Source organism: Peromyscus maniculatus, chromosome 7 (genome assembly GCF_049852395.1).
Source record: "Peromyscus maniculatus bairdii isolate BWxNUB_F1_BW_parent chromosome 7, HU_Pman_BW_mat_3.1, whole genome shotgun sequence".
In the NCBI taxonomy this organism is placed as follows: Eukaryota; Metazoa; Chordata; class Mammalia; order Rodentia; family Cricetidae; genus Peromyscus; species Peromyscus maniculatus.
In genome coordinates, this window is record NC_134858.1 from 38,729,832 (window position 1) to 38,751,866 (window position 22,035).

General features: G+C 47.9%; 1 protein-coding gene across 1 annotated transcript in view; it reads right to left on the reverse strand.

Moving 5' to 3' along the window:
- Sorl1 (sortilin related receptor 1) overlaps positions 1-22,035 on the reverse strand; it is a 171,488-nt gene that overhangs the window by 24,680 nt on the left and 124,773 nt on the right. Inside the window, exons 27-35 of the mRNA XM_006981235.4 lie at positions 21,403-21,510; positions 19,754-19,885; positions 18,285-18,416; positions 16,825-16,959; positions 15,663-15,818; positions 11,334-11,483; positions 4,610-4,741; positions 3,938-4,064; positions 3,623-3,792 (exon numbers count right to left, since the gene is read on the reverse strand). Of these exons, the coding sequence (XP_006981297.3) occupies positions 3,623-3,792; positions 3,938-4,064; positions 4,610-4,741; positions 11,334-11,483; positions 15,663-15,818; positions 16,825-16,959; positions 18,285-18,416; positions 19,754-19,885; positions 21,403-21,510 (1,242 nt within the window). The remainder of the gene's footprint in view (positions 1-3,622; positions 3,793-3,937; positions 4,065-4,609; positions 4,742-11,333; positions 11,484-15,662; positions 15,819-16,824; positions 16,960-18,284; positions 18,417-19,753; positions 19,886-21,402; positions 21,511-22,035) is intronic.

A 22,035-nucleotide genomic window follows, 5' to 3' on the forward strand; every position in this document is an offset into this window, starting at 1 on the left:
ACATATGAACGTACTCACAGAGACCGTGCGGCGTGCACAGGGCCTGCACAGGTCTGCATCAGGTGGGGTCCCAGCACTGGGAGGAGAAGTGGACACAAGCCCCCATTCCTAACCCATCAGCCATCTCTGACTGATAAGCTCTCACAAATAAAAAATTAGCTTTCTCTAACAGACCATACAAACCACTCGTAAGGCCAGGCCCCAGGCCCAGTATAGATGGCAACACAAAATGAACTCCATGCCATTTGGGGAGGTTCTTTGTCTCCTAATGCTTTCTTGGGGCTTTGTTCTTTGTACCCTAGAGGTTTTTTACGTAAGCATTATGGTCTCCATTTTTGTGTTTTATGGGATTTCTGTGTGTGTGAATGTGTGTGTCTCTGTATCTATATGTGTTTCTTATGCTTTTTCTTTGGCTTTTTTTGTTGTTGTTGTTCATTTGTTCTATTCTGGTTTGTTATTTTAGCTTTTATTATTATTATTATCATCATTATTATTATTATTTTAGATGCCTGTTTGTACTATAATGAAAGAGAGAGGTTATTTGGGTGGGTGGAGAAGTCGGGAGGAACTGGGAGGAGTTAGGGGAGAGGAAATCAAAATCAGAATATGTTGTATGAAAAAAATCTATTTTCAACTTAAAAAAAAGAAAGAAAAAACGTAATGCGTGATGGTCACTGGGTGGGGGGAGTTGGAGACTGGGAGGGGTGAGGAGTGGATAAAATCAAGATACATTGTTTACATGTACGGACTTGGAAGAATACTTTTTTTGAACTGCACAGAACCCTAAGACACCTCCTCCCACACATACATACACACATCTACACGCCAAAAGTCAAAGCAATCCTGAGAAAACAGTGCAAGGCTGGAGACAGCACACTGTCTCACCTCAAAATACACCACACAGACAGAGAAGCCAAAGAGACCTGAAGCAACGGAGCAGAACCAGGAAGTCAGAAACGTGTCCACAGGTTTGCAGCCCACAGACTGTGGACGGAGGCAACCAGAACACACACGGGAGAGAGGGGACCCTCTTCACCAAATGGTGCTGGGAAACCTGGAGACTCGTCTACAGAAGAAGAAAACTGCAGCCTATTGGTTCACTGTGTATAAAAATCAACTCATAACAGATCAAAGCCTTAAAATGTAAACCACCCCAAACTAGGAAAGTACTCAAATTTTTTTTTTTAAAAAAATGTAAAAACCTGGGGGAAATGCTTCAGGACACTTATCTGGGAAGAGGCTGGCTTTATATGTGGCCCCAACAACACAGACAACAAAACCAAAAGTTGTGTAACGAGACCGCAGCACACTTAGAGGTTTCCTTACAGAGAAGAACAGGCAACAGGGTGAAGAGAGACCTGCAGAACAATAGCAATAACAACAGCCTGGCTTTAAACGCACCAAGAGCGCCACAGAAATGATTTCCAGAGTTGATGCACAAATGGCCAAAAAGTTTATGAAAAAACCGTCACTACTCATGGAGGGGGCGGGGGTGGGGGTGGGGTGTGCAAACACAGGGAGGTGAGATATCCTTCAGTCCAGTAACGGCAGCTAAGCATCTGAAGGACAAGAAGTCAACCAAAGCAGAGATGGCAGACCTTACCACTGCTGAGACCATCACCCACTACAGCATTGTGGTTTCTAAAACTCTGGCATTAGTGCTACTGGGTACACATAGCCAAGGAAATCCGTATTCCTACATTCCATGTTTCACAGCAGCCATGGTGTGAGATCAACACAGACACCCATCAGAGGATCAAACAAAAAAAGAAAATGTGGTACATACATACAGTGTAATATTACTCAACCATAAAGAATGATATCCCGCCATTTGTGGCAACATGGATGAACCTGGAGGTCATTCTATTGAGGGAAATAAGTCTAGTTGCAAGAGATGAATACTGAATGTTTTCATGTACATGAAGAAATGGCAGAATGATCTCACAGGTGTGCAGAGACCAGTGATTCCCAAGCCTGCAAGAGTGGAGGGCTGGGGGAGGGCTGGAGAGAAGAGGGGCAGGGGTGGACATGGAAGAAGGCCTGACGTTCAAGAGCACAGGACAAGAGTTGGCAAAGATTAGGTGAACATCTTAAATAGATTGCAGAGAGGAGGTTGCACACCCCTTATACAAAGAAATATAAAGCAAGTGGAGTGATCAGATAGCCTAGTAACCATGATCTAATCATTATACATTGTACATGTGTGGTAGACTGTCAGACTGTACCCCACACATGTGTACAATCTTTATGATAGGTAAAAATTAAAAGCATATTTTAAAAATTTAAAGGAACCAACCAGACAGTTAAAATCCGTCTGCGCAGTAGCCAACTCAGGACAATTTCCCGAGCTTAAAGCAAGGACAAGAAAGGATGCTGGAGGACACTGGAGCCCTTCTGTTAAAAACGCTGGCAGCTCGGCCTTCGCATTGATTGGACACTCCTCTTTTCCCAGAATGTCTCATATATTGTAAATCTGTGGCTTTCCCAGGCTGCAAGATGGATTGCTTAGGCAGGCTGAATCATCGTGTGCGTGTGTGTCCTAACCCTCAAACCACAAAGCAGGGGACCAAGGGTGTGACTACTAAGGAAGGAGACGAATTTCCCATCGCAGAAATCTTACATCCAGCTGAATGTGATCACTTAAAGCAGACTCCTTCATGAGTTCGGTGACTGTATGTTCAAAATGCTCTGGCAGTGGGGAAAATGAGGAGAAAGAGCAGACCTGTGCCATCCGCTCTGAAGGGAGGAACAGGTGGGAAACCCTCTTAGAATTTAAGTTTTTAAAAACTTAGCCATTTGGTGAATTCTTTAAAACTTAGCAACAAAACGCTGACATGCCTCATATTAAAGTGATAAGGACATCCTAAGCATTGGGTATCAGGAAGTACTCAGAAAAGGAAAACAGAAGCAGAAACTAGACAAGACATTAAAAAAAGAAGAAGAACATTCTGGACTATGGTAAGGAAGATTAACTTCAGCACCTCAGACCAGCATGTCCACACATGTATGGATCAGGCACGCTCCACCTCATACATGTAAAGTGTGGATAAGCACATCCTCAGTGCACATCATCCTTAGGAAACAGTTCACTGGGTAAAATGTTTCCTGCACAGGCATGAAGACCCGAGTTCAGATGCCCAGCATCCATGTAAAGCTGGCCGTGGTGGCAAGTGTCTTCAGCCAGGCAGCCCAAACAGTGAGGTCCACGTTCAGTGAGAGAGCCTATCTCAAAAACTAAGATGGAGAACATGACAGAGAGATCCAGCATTGGCATCTGGTCTCCACATAAGCATATAAAGTGTGTACACACATGGGTGTGCATACCCACACACCCACCAAATACACAACACTTAAAAATACGTTATAAACTGGTGTGACAGTGCACATCTGTCATCCTAGCTACCTGGGAAAGAGAGACAGGAAGATGGCAAATTCTAGGCCTGCTTGGGCTTCAGAGCAAGTTTGAGGCCAGCTACAAATTAGTTGAGTTTCTCAAAATAAAATTAAAAAGGACTCAGGGTGTAGCTCAGTGGTAGGGTGCCTTCAGGCATGCGCAGGGCCCTGGGCTCAGCCTCCAGGATCACACGTACATACACATGAACAAATCAGCTACCATACTTACACCCCTCTGGAGTCCTCAGGGTCACAAAGTCATTGGTGTTATGCACCTTGCTGAGGCAGTGGACCTGGACTTTGACGTGGTACGTGGTATCTGGCTTCAAGACTTTCAGGACAGTGCTTGTTTTATTGCTGTGAGTCTCCAGGGTCTTCCATATGCTCTCTCCAACCACCCTGACCAAAGCAAGGAAGACAGTGTCACAGAGAGGAGGTGGGGGTGGGGGTGACAGAGATGCAGAAGCTCTCCGTGCACAGGACAGGAGAACTCACAGGGCATCCATCCCATGTCGACCGCGACCGTGGCTGAATTGGGACCCACCTGTAGTAGACATTGTATACACAAGAAGCAGAGGGCATTTTCTTGGGTCGCATCCAGGTCAAAGTCACATCCCCAGAGAAGTCGGCTGTCCACTGAAGATTCTGTACTTTGTATACCGTTAACTCATCTACAGAGATACAGAGAGAGAAATCAAAGTTCTGCCTTACAGATCCTTGAATTTCAAAGGACTCCTTTGAGGCAGAACCACTACGGTCTAAATTGTTAAGAGGACACAATCATGATACGGAAAGATCTCCCAGAAAATGTGACTACAGCCCCCGTACTACCTTTCCAAATTTCCTATCATATTGACTTATGCATTTTGCCTCCCCCGCCCGCGCCTGATCAGTTTAAACTTGATCCTCAGTAGAAGATGCTGCAGGTTGAAGGACGGCATGCACTCTAGACAGTGCATGAGCTAACCCCACCTGCCGCGTGAGGCTCTGTGAGAGCAAGGGTGTGTACATCAGCAAGGGTAGAGATCATGGGGAACACACCCCGAGGAGGCCTTTCACTCCTGGGGAAGAGCTGGCTGTGCGGGTCCATCAAAACTGGACCACACCTCCCCTCACTTGGCACTCCCAGGTTGAGCACATTTTCCAGCGGAGACAAAGTTCCAAAGGTCCTAGCTAGAAGCCCCCACAGTAACTGGAGAGTGGGGCTGTCACTCACCACTGCAGGCCTTCTCGTCGCTCTCGTCTGAGCAGTCCAGGAAGCCATCACAGCGTTCGGAGAGTACAATGCAGGCCTCTCCATCCTCACACTTGAACTCCCGGCTCATACAGGTCAAGGTGCTGTGGGTGGCTGAAATAGAAAGGGCCTCCTTGAACCCAGAGGGAAAAGGAAATGCTGCATGGTGTGGCTGGGCCCCCGGTTCACCACGTGTAAGAAAAGTAGGCTGGCTTCTTTAAACTATTGATTTCTGCTCCAAAATTCTTTGGAAGGGGAAGTAGAATGATGCTAGCCACGTGGTAGCATTGTACTTAACATTAATGACAATCTCCCTTCAGGAAGACTGGAAGCTTTGGGGTCAAAAAGACTCAATGAAGGTTTTGTTATGCTTATGTTTGAGACAGAATCTCAAAAACTACTTCTTGCTTCCAACTGGGTATATACCAGAGGATGACTCTGGACTTCTGATCCTCCTGTCTCCATACATGCTAGGATTACAGGTATGTATAACTATGTCCCAGTTTATGCAATGCCAGAGATCAAACCCAGGGCTTCGTGCATGCAACGTGAGCTGGCTAATTTTATGCCAACTTTACAAAAGCTAGAATCATTTGGGAAGACGGAACCTCAGTCGAGAAAATGCCATCATCAGATCAGCCCATGGGAAAGTTTATGATACATTTTCTCGATTGATGACGGAGGTAGGAGGACCCAGCTCACCATAAGCAGTGCCATTCCTGGGCTTGTGGTCCTGGGCACTGTGAGAAAGCAGGCTGAGCAAGCCAAGAAGCAGCACTCCTCCATGGCTTCCGCTTCAGTTCCTGCCTCCAGGTTCCTTCCTGCTACCAGGCTCCTCCCTGCTTGAGTTCCTGCCCTGACTTCCTTTGAGGACATACTGTGATACAGAACTGTATGTTGAAATACATTTTTTCCCCACCCAAGCTGCTTTGGTCATGGTATTTATCACAGCAGTAGAAACCATAACTAAGATAGCAAGCAGGTAGGCAAGTACTATATCAAATCTACTCCATTCCCAGCCTACATACGGCCTGAAACCCTTATTCAGTGTGATCTCAAGCACCTCCCAAAGTTCAACACCACTCTAGAAGGCTGGGTAACATTCTCACTGCTACCCATATGTGAGGATCTAATGAGTTCAAGTACCTGCAAAGAGGCCTGGCCTTGGCCAACACTGATACATTGTAGCTATTTCCCTGCACCGATGACAGTTCTGTTCCTAGTATTGATTGGTTTGCAATCTAGGAAGAAGCTATGTTTCCTGCGTTGGATAATAAAAATAATTGGATGGATGGCAATAATGTGAAGAGGCATGCATGCTCACATGGCATTTTTAATTGCATGAGTCTTCCAAGTATTTTGCCAGGGGAAGGAAGGGGTGAGCTAAGAGTTATGTGACTCAATTCAAAGAAGGTTATTAGCCTAAAGTACATGATCTCCATCTTAGAGGAGGGTCAAAAAGGGAAGAGTGACAATGTCATTGGAAATGACCCTAAAGAGAGAAGAGGGTAGCTACAGAACCCAACTCTCCTGTCTCAGGGTAGTCTGGGGTTGGGTCTGCCTTATACAAACTCACGTCTACCTACCCAATCCTGAATAAGAAAGGGCTATGTCAGAGACATCATGCCTCTGAGTAGGCTCTGAAGGCAACTGTGAACCTCTAAGACAAAGACTCCCACATCCTAACCCATGGAAGCTGCTGCTATGTTGCCTTACATAGCAACAGGAGACCTAGAAGATGGAACTGAGTTAAGGACCATGATGGAGAAAGTTCAACCTACACTAACCAAGTAAGCCCCAGCTAACTCCATGGATCCTTCAGAGCAGAGACCTTCCCTGTTGCTGTCAGAGACGGCCAGAGGCAGAAGGACAGATAGATGCCAAGTTGCTGGCTTTGGAGGTGGGGGAGGAGCTCTGACCTTCTGGAGGACAGGCCCCCCAGATGCCGGAGAAAGCGAAGAATCAGACTACCCCAGCAGTCTCACCACACCTAGGTTTTAGCCTAGTGACACCCAAGTCAGCTCTGACTCAGAATATGTATTGTTTCAAGCCATCACACGTGGGGCCACACATCACAGTGGCCAGAGAAGACTAGCATGTGCTCTAAACTTGGTATCTGCTCAGCTCCTGCTTGGGAGGTTCTCTTTCTTGTTTTTATGAGCTCAGACTGTAAGTTCTCCAATGGGGCCCAAGAGAGAAGCCTCTGCCCGCTCTTGAGCCTCGCCCTGTACACAAAAACATCATTTTCCACTCCGTAACTGCACAATGTCATTCAGGCATACAGAATTCAGCGTTAAAAAAAAAAAAATCCAACCTTAATCTAAAATACTTTCAGTAAATTGTTTGATTTAATCCGTGCTAGGATTTCAACGCTGAAAAACGTCACCAAAAGAGATTAGCTAGCGGAACAATCTAAAAATAGCAAATTCACAATTTTGTTTCCCCACAGTTGACTGATGACCCTCTCTTAAAAATAAGATTCTTGGGACTTCTCCAAATGCCCTGCAGTGGGGTGTGCGCCGTTTTCCGTCTCTACGTGACTCCCGGGATGCAGACAGGACCAAGCGTCTCTGCTTTAGAATGAGCACTGCTACAATCCAGTCTTCCACCTAGAGCATCACTTGGACTGACAGCAGAGTGTGAGACCCGGGAGGAAAATGGGTGGTGTTCTCAGGAGCAGTCAAGATGCTCAAAGAGAAGGCATAAAGAACACCGGAAATGTTTCCAGATGGGAAAACACACAGGATTGGCCAGGAAGGAAGGAAGTAGCAGGCGGGGTTGAGGAGTGTTACAACAACCATGTTCCAGCACTGGCTTTTCACGGGGAAGATCTGAGGCCTCTTTGCAAGGGTGTCTAGGATACAGGAGCAGGTTTGTTGGGTACTTGAAGAAAATGAGCTGACAGGGAATAGGAAGCGGCTAGTTCCAGTATCACTGTGCCAGGTTCCAGTTTCCCTGGGGATACCAAGCTCTCTCACACGAAACGGTGAAATAACATAGTGAAGGTAAATAAACATGACCTCTGCACCTCTGCCCACATACTTTACATTATTTCTAGATGACTTACGTTCCCCGACTGGGCATAATCTCTATGTAAATAAGCAGGACACTGTTTTGCTTAGGAAATAATGAAAGCAAAGAGTCTTGACATGTTCAGCTCAAGCACAGTTTCGAGTACTTCCAGCCACGGCTAGTAAAATACACGGGCACAGAATCCATAGACACACAAGGAAACGGGAATGGCCAAAACTGTTTATGAAGAAATCGTGTGTGTGGCTTGGTGTGTATGCACGTTTGCATGAGTTTGTGCTTGTGCGTGGAGGCCCGAGGTTGGCCTTGGGTGTCTTCTTTGATCATTCTCCACTTTCTTCATTAAGGCCAGTCTCTCAGTTCACTGATCGGTTGAGTCCGGCTAGCCAGCTTACTTCCAGATCCCTGTCTCTACCTTGCAAATACTGAAATTACAGATGAGGCGTCCACATCTGCCCAGCTTTCATGTGGGTGCAGCGGATCCAAATTCTCGTCCTCACTCCCACTTGCATGGCAAGTGCCTTACCCAGGCAGGAAGCCATCTCTCCTGCAACCCTTAGGAAGATTTTTACAACTAAATCCCCCTTCTCCAGGGAGAGCATGGTATTACGGGTATCTATTATATTCTGCACAGAAATTGATTTGTCTTGGGAAGTGGAAGAGCAAGGACTGTGCGGCATGTGAAGGTATATTAAAAAGGGGGTCGAGAACCACTGCTGCCATCGTCTTGCAAGCCAAAGATGGACGCCATGCTTCTACGCATGGGCATCCCATGAGAGAGGCGCTGCTGTCTATGATGGAGACATGCAACATGAGTGCAGAGGATTGCCTGCACGATGTATTCTCCACCAAGAGGAACTGCAAACATCCGTCACTCTGGGAGTGTAGGAGACAGAGAGGGACATCCCAAGTGTTATGTGTATGGAGGGGGTACTGAATGGCAGGGTGGGTGACACCCCTTAACACAGGAAGGCGTCAAGCTGTTCTGAAGGGGATTGGCTTGAAAAACACAAGATTCCCGACACAGAAATCTCCGAGTTGGTAATAACTCGAAGCAACAACAGAAGCAACTTGTAGGGCAGCTGGGCATCTGAGGCCGCTCTGTGAAACACGTCTTAACACTTTGGAAACAAGAAAACATAATGTTTTAAAACTGGTAAGACTGTCATCAACATTTAAACCGATTAACAAAACATGTGACTCATGGGTACTGAGCACAGAACGTGGGGTGCTAGAAACACATTTTCTGTTTGATAATCACAAAAATGGACCAAAGGGATGTGGGTAATAGCACATCTTGATTTTAAGACCCTTAGCTAAACAACAGCCCTGTGAGTGAGCTGGATTTGAACCAGGTTCAAAACAGTGATTGAAAGGATGCCAATTAGCGAGTTCCCATCAATCACCCAGGTGGGAGGTTCTGTGTCTTTTCTTTCCTGTTAATTATTTTTAACATTCACCTGATGTAGTGGCTCGCTCTTGGCTAAGATGACCCCACTGTGGTTTTGGTGAGTGTGAGGTGAACCTGTCCGGCTAACCATGTCAGTATGAGGGTGGGGGTGGGGGAGGGGTACCTTCTTCATTCTCTCAACATAGATGTAGGCTTTTACACTAACCAGTATTTAATCTCTCTGGGTTGAGCTTGGTGTAATCTCCTCTGAGAGGAACCTTCCATGCGACAGGGCAGCAAGGCTTCAGCTTTCTATCTGAGGAACTAACTGTTGCAGTGTTACTGACTAGGGGTGGGGTGAGGGGTGAGGAGTGAGGGGTCTGGTATCCTCCTGGAAGCTTGATCTTCCTTTTACTAAAAGGGAGACAATACCAAAATCGCAAGGAGATTTGGAGACCGAAGGAACGTAAGTGTAGGACTTGGGAACAGTGACACTGTTTAATGACACATTAAAACTCACCATAAAACAAATGCTAATTTACCTTCCTTGTTACATGGGTGCAGATGTACATGGATGCAGATGTATGGGTGTGAGTACAGAGGTCAGAGGACAAACTTAAATATCATCCTCACGAATGCCATCTACCTCCTTTGAGATAGGAGCTTTCACAGGCCTAGAGGTCACCAACTGACCTAAGCTGGCTGGTCCACGAGCATGCCCCAGTGATCCTCCTGTCTCTGGCTCCCCACTGCCAGGAGCAGAAGCTCAGGCTCCCTCCCCTTTCATTTCTCCAAGGGTTCTGGGGACTGAACTTGGGTCATGGTGCCTGCAGGGCAAGCATGTTGCTAACTGAGCCAAATCTCAGTGCTAACGTTCCTGAGTCTTGATTATTTCATCAGAAACTCAGCTACTTTGTTGGCTCCATGTCACCTGCAGGGGTGACATGTATGCCTTTATGTTTTCATCCAAGGTGCTGAGGACATTTTAAAAATGGACATAAAGTATATATCAAAAAAAAAAAAAAAACCAACTCACAAATGAAAATAAGAAAGAGAAGTAACTTGATCCTTCTAGGTGACATCTATTTCCTCTACTACCTTTGACCCAATTCATCAGGAAATGGCAACATTTGGTAGGGTTCCCTTTGGGACTCAGACTTCCCCTTTCTTAAGAATCTTTAAGCGACAGACAGACAGACAGACAGACAGACAGACGAGAAGAGAGAGAGAGGAGAGAGGAGAGAGAACAGAATAGTGACGGATGAGGAGTGGAGGTTCCTGTGAGCCTTTAGAGCTGAAGGCTTGCTGGAGAAGTGGAAGAGACTCGGACACTCCACTATATGTTCACTGTGCAAAATGAAACATGCATGAAAAAATTTTTTCTTCCTGGTCCTACTAAGCATGTGACAGGGAAGGACATCAGTGTCTGCAATGAGCAGGTGACCAATGGAGGGGATCCTTTAAGGCAAATGCCCAAGCAGGAGCAGCATCTTCCTCCCCATCAGAGAGGCAGGCTGAGGGCAGGTAGAGTGGCATCTTTCTAGCCCCTCCCCCTTCACAGGTCAAAGTTTCCGAGCACAGACAGTACTACAGGTGCTGACTGGGTGCTGAGGCTTAGACAAGTGACCTTAGGATCTCTGTCTTCCCCCATCCAGGCTGCCTGCTTCCTCTCCTGGCCCCTGAGCGTCAGTCAGCAGGACAGCTGTGTGTCCATCCATCACCTACTCCAAGGGGCTTCCCTGGATACATCAGGGGAGCAGACAATGGTTCAGAACACAGCCACCATGCCGGTGTCACCTCATATGGCACTTGGGTTGCCTGTGTGGCTTATTGTTTCTCCCTAAGTATATAATTATTCCAGGAGCAAAGCCCCTGGTTCTTAATAGAGTGCTGTAGGTGATCTTCCCAGTAGTATATTCTAAATGCCTTGATGATGCTTGCTGAATACTTCCACAAGGCCATGGCTTTACCATCCAGTGCTTTCAGGAATTAAACATCTTTAGCAAAAAAACAAAAACAAAAACAAAAACAAAAAAAACTCATTTAAGGTATTTTTCTTCCATTGAGAAATCTTCCCAGTGGGGATGCTCCTATTATTTAACATTTAGCCAGCTTATTAAATCCAGCATCATTATCATAGACTATGCTGTCTGTCCACTCAGCAATGCCCTCACAGAGAATACTGTAAACACAGTTACACAGAGACACACGGGAGCCAGCTGCCCAGAGGTGGGAGCAGAAGAATGGAACTCAGAGATCTGGAAAGTGGCCTTGGAAGATACTCACGGCAGTTGGCTTCATCCTGGCCATCCTGGCAATCCTGGTGGCCGTCACAGCGCTTCCAGTTCGGGATACATTTCTTTGGTTGGTGGCACTCAAACTCAAATCGGTCACAGCGTCCACGCTGGGTGGGGGTGGAGGCAGCCGTGGTGTTTGCTAGAAAAACACATATATAAAACACATATATAAAACATATATATATCACATATATAAAACACACACACATACACACACACACACACACACACACACACACACACACACACACACACATATATATATATATATATATATATATAACTTTTTGGTATGGAGGGAGTTTGCCAGAAAGGGCAACCTTTCAACTGTTGGATGTGCTAGGAGAGTGCAGGCCTGTAGAACTGCAGGGCAGCGGGGTGCGGTGCCCAGGCACCTGCCAGCTGTGGAGAGAAAGCAGGTAGGACACTGTGCCTTATGCTGCTCCTCGAAGGGCCCCACCACAGACTCACTTGAGAGATTCTCTTTAAAGACATGGGTGTGGATAAGGAGAAAGGAAAGCAGGCTGGCAAGGCCAAGCGATTAAGGGAGCCAGAGGAGGCTGGATCCTACCCTAAGCTATTGGAAGAGAAAGCTCTGAGCCAACCAGCTCAGGATCACAGGATCCCCCAAAGGCTCAGAAATCGTCTCTCTCACCTGAGAGAGAAGACTGAGGAAGGGTCAGGCAAGGGGAATAGGACCAGAAGAAGTTTCAAAAGCAGCCTCATTACTATATTCCCTTCTTGCCCCAGCCCAGGAGACAACTGCCCTGTACATGAGCAGGGTCAGAAGCCTGGCTGATCATGGTTTGCAAAGAATCAAAACAAAGGGACAGTTTAAGCAGCCATAACTCAGCAAGAAGATGCTAATGATAACTGAGCAAGAAGATGCTAATGATAACTGAGCTAGAAGATGCTAATGAAATCAGAGGCACTGAACTTACAGCCAGCCAATGAGAAGTCAGGTAACTTCCTGACAAGAGACCCTGACAGTTTAGGCAGGGGGCCTAGAATTATCTCTCAGGACACTGACCAGTTTCAGGGATAAACAATGAGATTGCCAAGGCCTGGGGTTTCCCAGCAAACAGGCTAGCACAAAGCACGCAGCAGGGACACTCACCTGTGTACTCAGAATTCACTGGGCAGCGTTTTGTTCCCATCCCGGTACACAAGCAACAGCAAAGAATTATCTAAGAAAAACCTTTAGCCTCAAAACAAAATGAAATATAACACACACACACACACACACACACACACACACACACACACACGCCTCCAAGAAAGGTCGTTTGGAAGAAACAGAGACTTGGTAAGAAGCCAATAACAGGAGGCTGGGGATGGCTTAGTGGCTAACAGCCACTACTCTGCACATGTGAGGACCTGAGTTCGAATTCCCAGCCCCTTTGTAAAAGAAAAAAAAAGACACACAGAATCAGTGAGGGATCGTTTCAAAATATTAAGCTGAAAAGTAATAGAGGAAGCTGCCCAATGCTAATGTCCTGCTGTGGCCTCAGCACGCACACCAATAGGCACACAACTTGTACACACACACACACATCCTGTACATACACACCCCAGCACCAAACACATACAAAGAAGCGAACTTCAAAGCCAAACATCCTTAGTATGCTCACAGAGAACATATAAGAACAGGCGTAGTACTAAAGGGGACAGTAATAAAAGTGAGAAACGACTGAATCCCATATAACAGAAATGAAGAAACTCGGAGGAAGAGCTGGCAAAGTAAAGCAAGTGTCACAGAAAGTGAGAAGAAAATGGCAAATCTTTAAACCTAAAAGAGATTTTTTTATTTTATTTATTTATTTATTTTATTTTTATTTTTATTTTTTTGGGGGGGGTTTTTGAGACAGGGTTTCTCTGTGTAGCTTTGTGCCTTTCCTGGAACTCACTTGGTAGTCCAGGCTGGCCTCGAACTCACAGAGATCCGCCTGGCTCTGCCTCCCAAGTGCTGGGATTAAAGGCGTGCGCCACCACCGCCCGGCCAAGATTTTTTTTTTTAAAGCAAGAATAAGGGGGTCAGATGTGGTGACTCAGGTCTGAATACCCAGCAACTCAGGAGACAGAGGCAGGAGGAGTACAGAAGTGTGAAGCCAGTCTGTTCTCCGCAGATGATTGCAGGGCTCCATCGCAAGAGTCTGCTTGAAACCAACAAAGAGAGCGTGGGGTTGGGGATTTAGCTCAGTGGTAGAGCACTTGCCTAGCAATGGCAAGGCCCTGGGTTCGGTCCTCAGCTCTGGGGGAAAAAAAAAAGACAAAATAACAAAGAAAGTATGAGGAGGATCCGATCAATAGACATGACAGACAGGATCACAAGAAGAAGATGGAGGTGCGCATCATTAACTAAACTTTTCAAAAAAATTCTCTCAAACTAAAACACACAGATTCCCACATTAGATGGAAAAGAATGTACGTGGTAGTCAAAAGTCCAGACACTGGAGCCAAGGGGAAGATCTGATAAGCTTGTAGAAAATTTAAAGTGAAATGTGATCACATACAGACTAGCAGCTCAAGCTGGCCATGGCTTTCCTAAGAGCTACTCGAAGAACAACAGCAGATACCTTCCAATTCTAAAGAGAAGCTATTGGTAAGCTGGCGTTCTAAATCCAGCTCAGATGTCAATCAGGCCTGAAGATGGGACATAAACAGTTCCAAACAAGTCAGTCCCCAGATACATAATATATTACATAGTTTCCTAAATACTCTCTTCCGGGAACTTTCTAGACTGTGCTATACCAACCATGACAGCGAAGAAGAGAAAGGAGAGAAACCGGGAGAGATAACCGTGGATAGCTTCACAGAGACGACTGTACGGGAGGATCAAGGGCAGCTGGTAAAAACCACAGTAACACAGCAGGAAAGGAACACGCTGAGAGACACTGCACTGTGCTCTCCTCGCTCAGCCACGGCCTGCCCCCAGCATCTGAGCCACTGCAGGGTGAGCGCCAACAGCTCCTGGGCTAGCCTGGGATGTATACAGAGAGCCTCTCTCAAGAATAACTGAGAGGGAATAGAAGCAGGGGGAGAAGAGAGGGGAATGAGCAAAGAGGAAAAGGGGGGAAAACAGAGGGAGGAGGGGAACGGCAAAGGGAAGGGAGAAGAAGAGGAAAGGGATGGGGAGAGTAAGGAAAGGAAAGAGAGAAGGAAGGGAACAGGAAGGGCGGAGTGTTAAAAATTGGTCTCCTGGGCCGGGAAGATGGCTCAGTGGATAAAGTGCTTGCCTCACAGGCCTGAGGACCTGTAATCCCAGTGTTCCTAGGGTAACACGAAGATGGGGAATTCCCAGAAGCTGGGGGCCAGCTAGACTGGCATATGGAGCAATACGCAGCAAGAGACCCTGTCTCGAAGGAGGCAGAATGTGAGGACCAATGCTGTGGTTGCCCTCTGACCTCCACATATCCACAGGCAAAGCACACGCACATGTACGTGCGTGCATGCATGCAAACTCAGATACACACACAGGGGATTTAAAAAAATGATTGACCTTCTATAAGACCACAGGGAAAAGGGAAGATAATGTGGATGGTTGTTAGCAAAGCACAGGTATAAATGAAGGAAAATGTCCTAACAAAAACTACTATCTTATACAATGAATATACACTAATGATTTTTAAGAACTAAAATAAAAAAAAAAAATGAATGAGCAAACCGCCAGTTAAAAGTGCCCCAGTTGTTAGGATATTTGTTTAATAATCACAGACCCCACCACCACTGATCCCTAAGGCCCCTTCTATTTTCCAGGCAAGAAGCCACTGGTGACTTTTAAGCAGAGAAGTGGTTGGGTGCACACGGAGGAAGATCTCACCGCAGACCTAAGAGTGGGCTCTGGAAAGGGCTGTGGGAAGCGTGACAAACGAGTGTCGGCTCTCCTCTTAAAAGCAAGCTTGAAAATGCCTCAATCTTCAGTGAAGAACCCAGCCCCCTCAACCCCGTTCTGCCTGTGGGACAGGCGTCTCAAAGGTGGACCCTGGCCTCCAGCAGCATCGCGGTGGTTGCAAAGGCCTTCAGCTGTTTCTGTGTTCAGCCACTAGATGGCAGTGGTCACCCTTCTTTTAGAGGGAATGCCGGCCAGTCAGCAAGCAGAAAAACTGGGTCCTCTTGTACACACACAAAACCCTTTCTTACTATCCCAGCTGTGATTCCTCACTGGAAGGGAGGCAGAGGTAGAAGGCAGAGAGTAGCTGGACTTTTCTGGCAGGATTCACACAGGGCAGTTTAAAAGCTAGGAGTCCCCACATGATTCTGGGGTGCCGTGCCCACAAAGCCAGTAAATGCCGCTGAGCAAACCATGGCTAGGACTCACCCAGAGAGGGGCATGCTTCCTCGTCCGAGCCATCAGCACAGTCTCTGTAGCCATCACACACCCAGGTGTCCATCACACAGGCCCCGCTGCTGCAGCGGAAGTAGTTGGGCAGACACGTGGAGGGTCCGGTGGTGGGGGAGGGGAAAACGTGGGCATCTGAAGGAAAAGCAAGCAAGGAGATCGATCCCAAGTGTTAGCAGAAAGAAGCTAGATCTCAGATTACAAAAAGAGTGTCCCAAACCTATGCTGATGTCCCCGTTGCAGCAGCCCAAGGAGACCAGTGGCAGACACAGACACGGGCCTGAATATCAGCCCCCTTAATTCGCATTTATAAGGAGCATGTAAGGGGTTTCCAAAGAGGCGGCAGTCTTTCCCTCCTGCTTAGCAGCCTTAATGCACTGCAACACCTGAAAGAGAGCCATGGTCCCACGAGTTTGCCCTCTCAAGGGCGGCTGGCTGCTGCCGGAGGAAGCTGGTGGGCCGATGACCAGGGAGGGGCACACAGTGGCTGGAGAATTCTCACTAAAGCTGCTGCTGCAGCTGAAACATCCCAGTGACCCAGGATGAGCAGGCAAAAGGCAACAGAGAGCATGTGTCCCACACCGGGACCTGGGAACTTATTAAAGTGCCCCTGGTGCGGGGTGCCCGGACATGCCTAGGATACTCTGCGGACGGACATAGGTGTGGGGGTCTGCAGACTAAACTCTGAGAAGCAAGGCCCGAGGCGCCTCACTGTCACCAGGCCCTTCAGAGTCAGGAATGGGGAACCCTGGAGACAAAGGAGACCCAGATCATGGAAATTCACGCCACGGCAGGCGAGAAGACACGAGTCTCTGGAGTTCACTGGCCAGCCAGCCAGCTTCGCTTAACTGTCGAGCCGCAGGTCCCCGAGTAAGAGATTGTCTCAAAAACCAAGGTGGAGAGGGCCTGAAAAGTGGCAGCAGGAGTTGGCCTCTGGCCTCGTAAGCAACATACAAAGAATGAAAAGGAAATAAAGGAGACAATGACCTGGAAGAACTCAGCATCGTAAGCCCAAACAGTGAGGACTGAGCCAGGCAGCCTAGAGGTGGCGAGTCTGCAGCCCCCAGCCTGGGCACCACGACAGCGCTGGCCTGTCCTGGCGCCCAGGCTGGGGGCTGACCCCGTTTCCCAGGGCTCTCACCTCCACAGTCCTTCTCATCAGACCAGTCCTCACAGTCGTTCTCTCGGTCACATTTCCACCTGTTGGGGATGCAGCGGCCATTCTCACAGCGGAACTGGAAGTAGCGAGAGCAGTTTGGGGCTTCCGTGGGGTTTTCTGCAGAGAGCAAACACACCACAGGTCACTGCCCCGGCACCGATGTGAATGCGGCCCTTCCCCTCTGTCCATCTCCCCAAGGGCCAAGTCCAGGGACATCTGCACTACTCTCCCAGAGAAGATAAGGTGTGCTCGTGGATCCCAGGAGGGATGAATAACATCTGCAAACTCAGTGGCACCTGTAGTGGGTAGCCATTCCAGCTTGGATCTGGAAGTTCCAACCTCCATTGAGACTCTGGCAACTGTCACGCCTATGAGGCGGGGCCAGGGGAGGCGCCTGGAGACCCGAGAGCTGGATAGGTGAGCACTCTTTCTATGCCGGGACCCTGAACGGTGGAGGTGGACCGAGCAGAGCTCCAGAGAACACCCCGCTGGATTGTGATACACCTTCCCCAGACCCTGCGACCTACCTATCCCTTAATTTGTGAGTTACGCCATTAAATAAATATCCTTTTAACTATGTGGAGTGGCCTTAATAGTTGCACCAATAGGCACCCCATCTTCTTAGGCCCCAACTCCTAGTTTTCTGACCTACTCTGGTACCCTGAGAATGGTCACTCTGAGTTTAATCATGAGACTTTACCAAAGACATAACTCGTGATGACAGTCCAAAGATGACAGTGTCATCTGTAACTTTCAGAGGGAGGTACACTCCGCAGCATTTACCATCACCATGGCTAATCTTCCCTGTCAACATACAGTAGGACTTAGAGTCACCATGGAAACATAGCTCGGGGTGTGCCTCTTAGGGTGCTTCCAAAAGGATTTAACAGAGCAGGAAAGACCCACCCTGAGTCGGGGGAGCAGATTCCAGGGGCTGCAGCCATGGACTGAACACAAAGGTTCTCCTTTGTGAACTGAGTGTCAGCCTTCATTGCTTGCCGCTTCCTAATGGGCTACACGATGTGACCGGCTGTCTCAGGTTGTTCTTGTCATGGCCCCCTTGCTGTGGTGGACTACATATCCTCTCACACTATGTAACAAAATCCACTCCTTCCTGAAGGTGTTTTTGTTGTGTATGTTGCCACAAGAAAAAGTACCTCAGACACCATGACTCCTTACCCACGGCAGTCCTGACTTGTAATGTGGCCCTCCCCACTGGGGAAGGAAGAGAATCGGGATAAACATCTCCCTAGCATCTACGGGATGCTGGTTTCCCAACCTTCCTGTGGGGATTTCAGAACTGGCCGCATGTGCTGCTGAGGAAGGGGAGGGCAAAGGCAATGTGACATCCAGGTGAGATGTCTGCGATCTGCATCCCCGGCCTACAGGTCTCCCTGTAACTGGAAGGCTGCCTGAGGGAGGCGGGTCTTCTGGCTTCTTACCACAGTTGGCTTCGTCCGAGTAATCGCCGCAATCGTCCATCCCATCACATTTCCAAATCAAGCTGATGCACACTCCATTCTGACACTGGAAGCCGAACTCATCACACTCCTTGTGGAACTCAGGGTCTTGAGCTAGAGGGTGATAGACATCGGTCAAGCCCAGGTCACGTCCATGCCAGCAGGTTGGGAGCAGCAGGGCTGCCTGGAAGCGAAGGTCCTCTGCTGTGAAACTGCAGAGCTAAGGGAGCCTTGAGAGATGGAGGCCAGACTCGTCTCAGCAGAGCGCACTGTGCTAACTAACCTGCTCCACACACTCACAGGGACCGTAAACAGGGCTGGACCCCTCAGCCTTTGGAGATGATGCTTTCAATGAGGAAATGTAAATTAAAACAGGCTCATCAACGTGGGCCCTGATCTAGTAAGAGCAGTGTCCTTAGAAAGGAAAGTCCCTCCTCGTCAGCAGGCTGGGCAAAGACTGCCACTTAAACCCAGGGTTTCAGTGCCAACCCGGGCAACATAGTAGGACCTTGTTTCTCTAAATGAATGAATGAATGAATGAATGAATGAATGAATAAATAAATAAATAAATAAATAAATAAATAAATAAATAAATAAATAAATACAACAAAAGAAGTTTAGACAGATCCTTAGAGGAGAAAGATCATGGAAGACACTGGTAAAGATGGCATCTACCAGGGAGAGAGGAGGCCCTAGACAGTGCCACCAACATCTCAGGAGTGAAGGACAGCGTTTCTGTCGGCTGAACCACCCCGTCACCAGTCTACAGCACTGTGCTATGAGTTCACGACATGCACAGACAGACCTAGTGCTGTGCTTTGAATATGAAACGTCCCCAACAGGCTTCTGTGTGAACACTTGACCCCTACCAAGTGCCACTATTTGGGGAGGCTATGGCACCTCGGAAGTGGGACTTAACTTGGGACAGTAGTCAGTGGGGCCCAGCCTTTGAAGGTTGCCCGGGTCCTCAGCATCCTTTTCACTCTGCTCCCTGTGTGCCATGAGGTAAAATGCTCTCCTCACCACCCTCCTGCCACCACAATACTCTGTACAAGTACAGAAAGCTAAACAGCCATGGATCAAACCCTAGGAAGCCAAGGAGAGTCCCCCTCTTTAAAGCTGTTTCTGACAGCCACAGTGACACAAACGTAAGGACCAGGGACATTTTGCAGCAGGAGAGGTTGACTGTACAATCAGGTACACAGCATGGGGATCTATGCCATGAAGACCACTGGAGCAAAGCTGTGCTACAGAGAGACTGGCTCTTCAATACGGATCGAAGGTCCTAGTCACTCAGCAGCCCCCTCACATTTGTGTAGTGACAGAGACGAGGCATCCGTGTTTACGTGAGAAATGGAACAGCAAAGAGCAGGCCGGGGCACTCAGACGTGACCTGCACCCAAGTCTTAGGGGGCCCCACAGAGCGGCCCAGCTCCCCACCATTCACTCACAGCATCCAGCGAAAGCGGCATCCTCGTCGGAGCCGTCTCGGCACTGGACGATCCCGTCGCACACCATGGAGTGGAAGAGACACTGCTGGCGGTTTTTACACACGAAGTCCATGAAGCGCGTGCAGAAGGGCTCTGGAAGAGAGCGAGGGTGAGGAGGAAGGGCCATGAGTGCCTGCGGCTGGCAGGGGTGCTCTACCGTCCTGAACAATGGCACACGGACCATTCCCGCTGCTATGACAGCCACTGTGGACGGAGGACCTGTCTATGCAGGGTCCTGAGCTAAAGCACCTGCCATAAAGTGCACTGTTAAACCCCTGAGGCAATGTTCGAAGACACTTCATTGTCTCTGCATAGGGAACAAGAAAATAAGGATGGCAGCACCAAGTACTGTTTCCACCAAGGGCACATGGCTAACGAGGGAGAAGACCACACTACAACCCAGGGCTTCCTGGCACAAAGCCCGAACGGTAGCCATGGATAGCATGACACTGACTGTCTGATTTGGAGGTTAGCGATTATTTTCTACAAGAAACCAGTGTTACGGGCTGGACTGCACCTCTGCCTTCAGCCCCTCTGTTGAAGCCCTAAGACCAAGGTAACTAACTGTATCTGGAGACAACAGGTCCTTTGGCAAAGCCACTCAGGTTAAAAAGGTCACCAGGATGAAAGAAGTCACGATAGGATAGATGTCCCTGTAAGAACAGACATCGGAGATGCATGCAAAGAAGAGACCATGCGAACCCACAGCAAGAAGGAACCTGGATTTGAGTAGTAACTGCCTTTGATAGCCTTTATAATCTTGTGAGCCAATTCCTTATACTATGCCCTCTCTCTCTCCAAATGTGTGTGTGTGTGTGTGTGTATACAAACATGTCTAACCTAAGATGTTGTTCCCATGACAACCCCACACCATTCAGCTTTGTTTCACAGAAGCCTAAAAGTACAGCGCTTTTTTGCCTACTCAGTTTCACCACGATAGAAAGAATAGTCACATGCAACACATAAACAAACGATACTCTAGTGTGTTCAACGGGACTTCAGTCACAAGAACTGGTCACGGGATGAATTTGGCCACGGGCCAGTCAGCCATGCCTGTACTAACATATCTGCTTTTGAGTGATGGGCTGGATCCCACCCAGGGGGCAGAGCATGACACCTGCACAAACACATTTGCTCTCACCCTGGACTGCACAACAGAATAGCACGGAGCACTGTAAGGAAGACCTCAACACCGAAGTCACACTCTAGACCGACTAACTCAGAATGTCTGGGGCAGCTCCCAGACGCCGTGGCTTTTAGAAGTCTCCAGCTATTTCCAGCGTTCTCCACATATGTGTACCACTGACAATCTTTTTAGGACTGCAAAGGGGGATAGAAAAAGGGTCATCTGGCCTATAATACTCCTCAAGTGATATTCAGTAATAAACATTAATGAAACCAGTCAGGTGGCTGGCAGCACACCCGCCAATCAAATGGCAATGTTTACCTACGGATGCTCTGACCCCACAATCACCCTGCTTATCTTAAGACTTCCCTCTCCCCATGCCTTGTCTTCTTGCCAAACTCATCCTCTGGGTCAAGAACTCTGGGGCCAGGTCCTGAAGAGATGAGCAGATGGGAGCAGCCGGCAGGGCAGGGACCGGACTCACCACAGCGCTGTTCGTCTGAGCCATCGGGGCAGTCTCGCAGGCCGTCACAGTGTTTGCTGGATGGGATGCAAGTGCCATTCGGGCAGTGGAATCCATTGCACTTCTTCTCTGAAATTGAAGTCAGTGGTCACAGAGGAACGACAGAGTTGGAAAAACAGGCAGACACTCACACTTGTTGTTGACAGGGTGCAAACCCCATATCGCCTCGAGAGTAGTTTGCTAATGGCTAGCAAAGCTACAAACTGATATGTATTTTTGACCCTGCAATATCCAAAAGAGGTGTATGTTCTATTTACACAACTCAAAAATAATATATGAACACAACTGCAGCTGAACTTAGTGTAAGTATAATTGTTACAAGGTACCACTTTGTACCGGGGCAAGTCATCTGCATGTAGGGACTCCTCAATAAATGGCTGAACAGTGTGGGTAGAAAATGGCTATAAAGACCCTGAAAAAGACGACTATGAAAAATTTCATCTAGGATATATAACTATATAATGAAAAAAAAACAAGGTACAAAAAAAAATCCATGGCATATTGTGTGTATACGAGAGGCCTAACACATGGTGCCTTTGAATTTATATCCATATTTATATAACAACAGGGTGTGTAGTACTGAGAAGTGTGTCA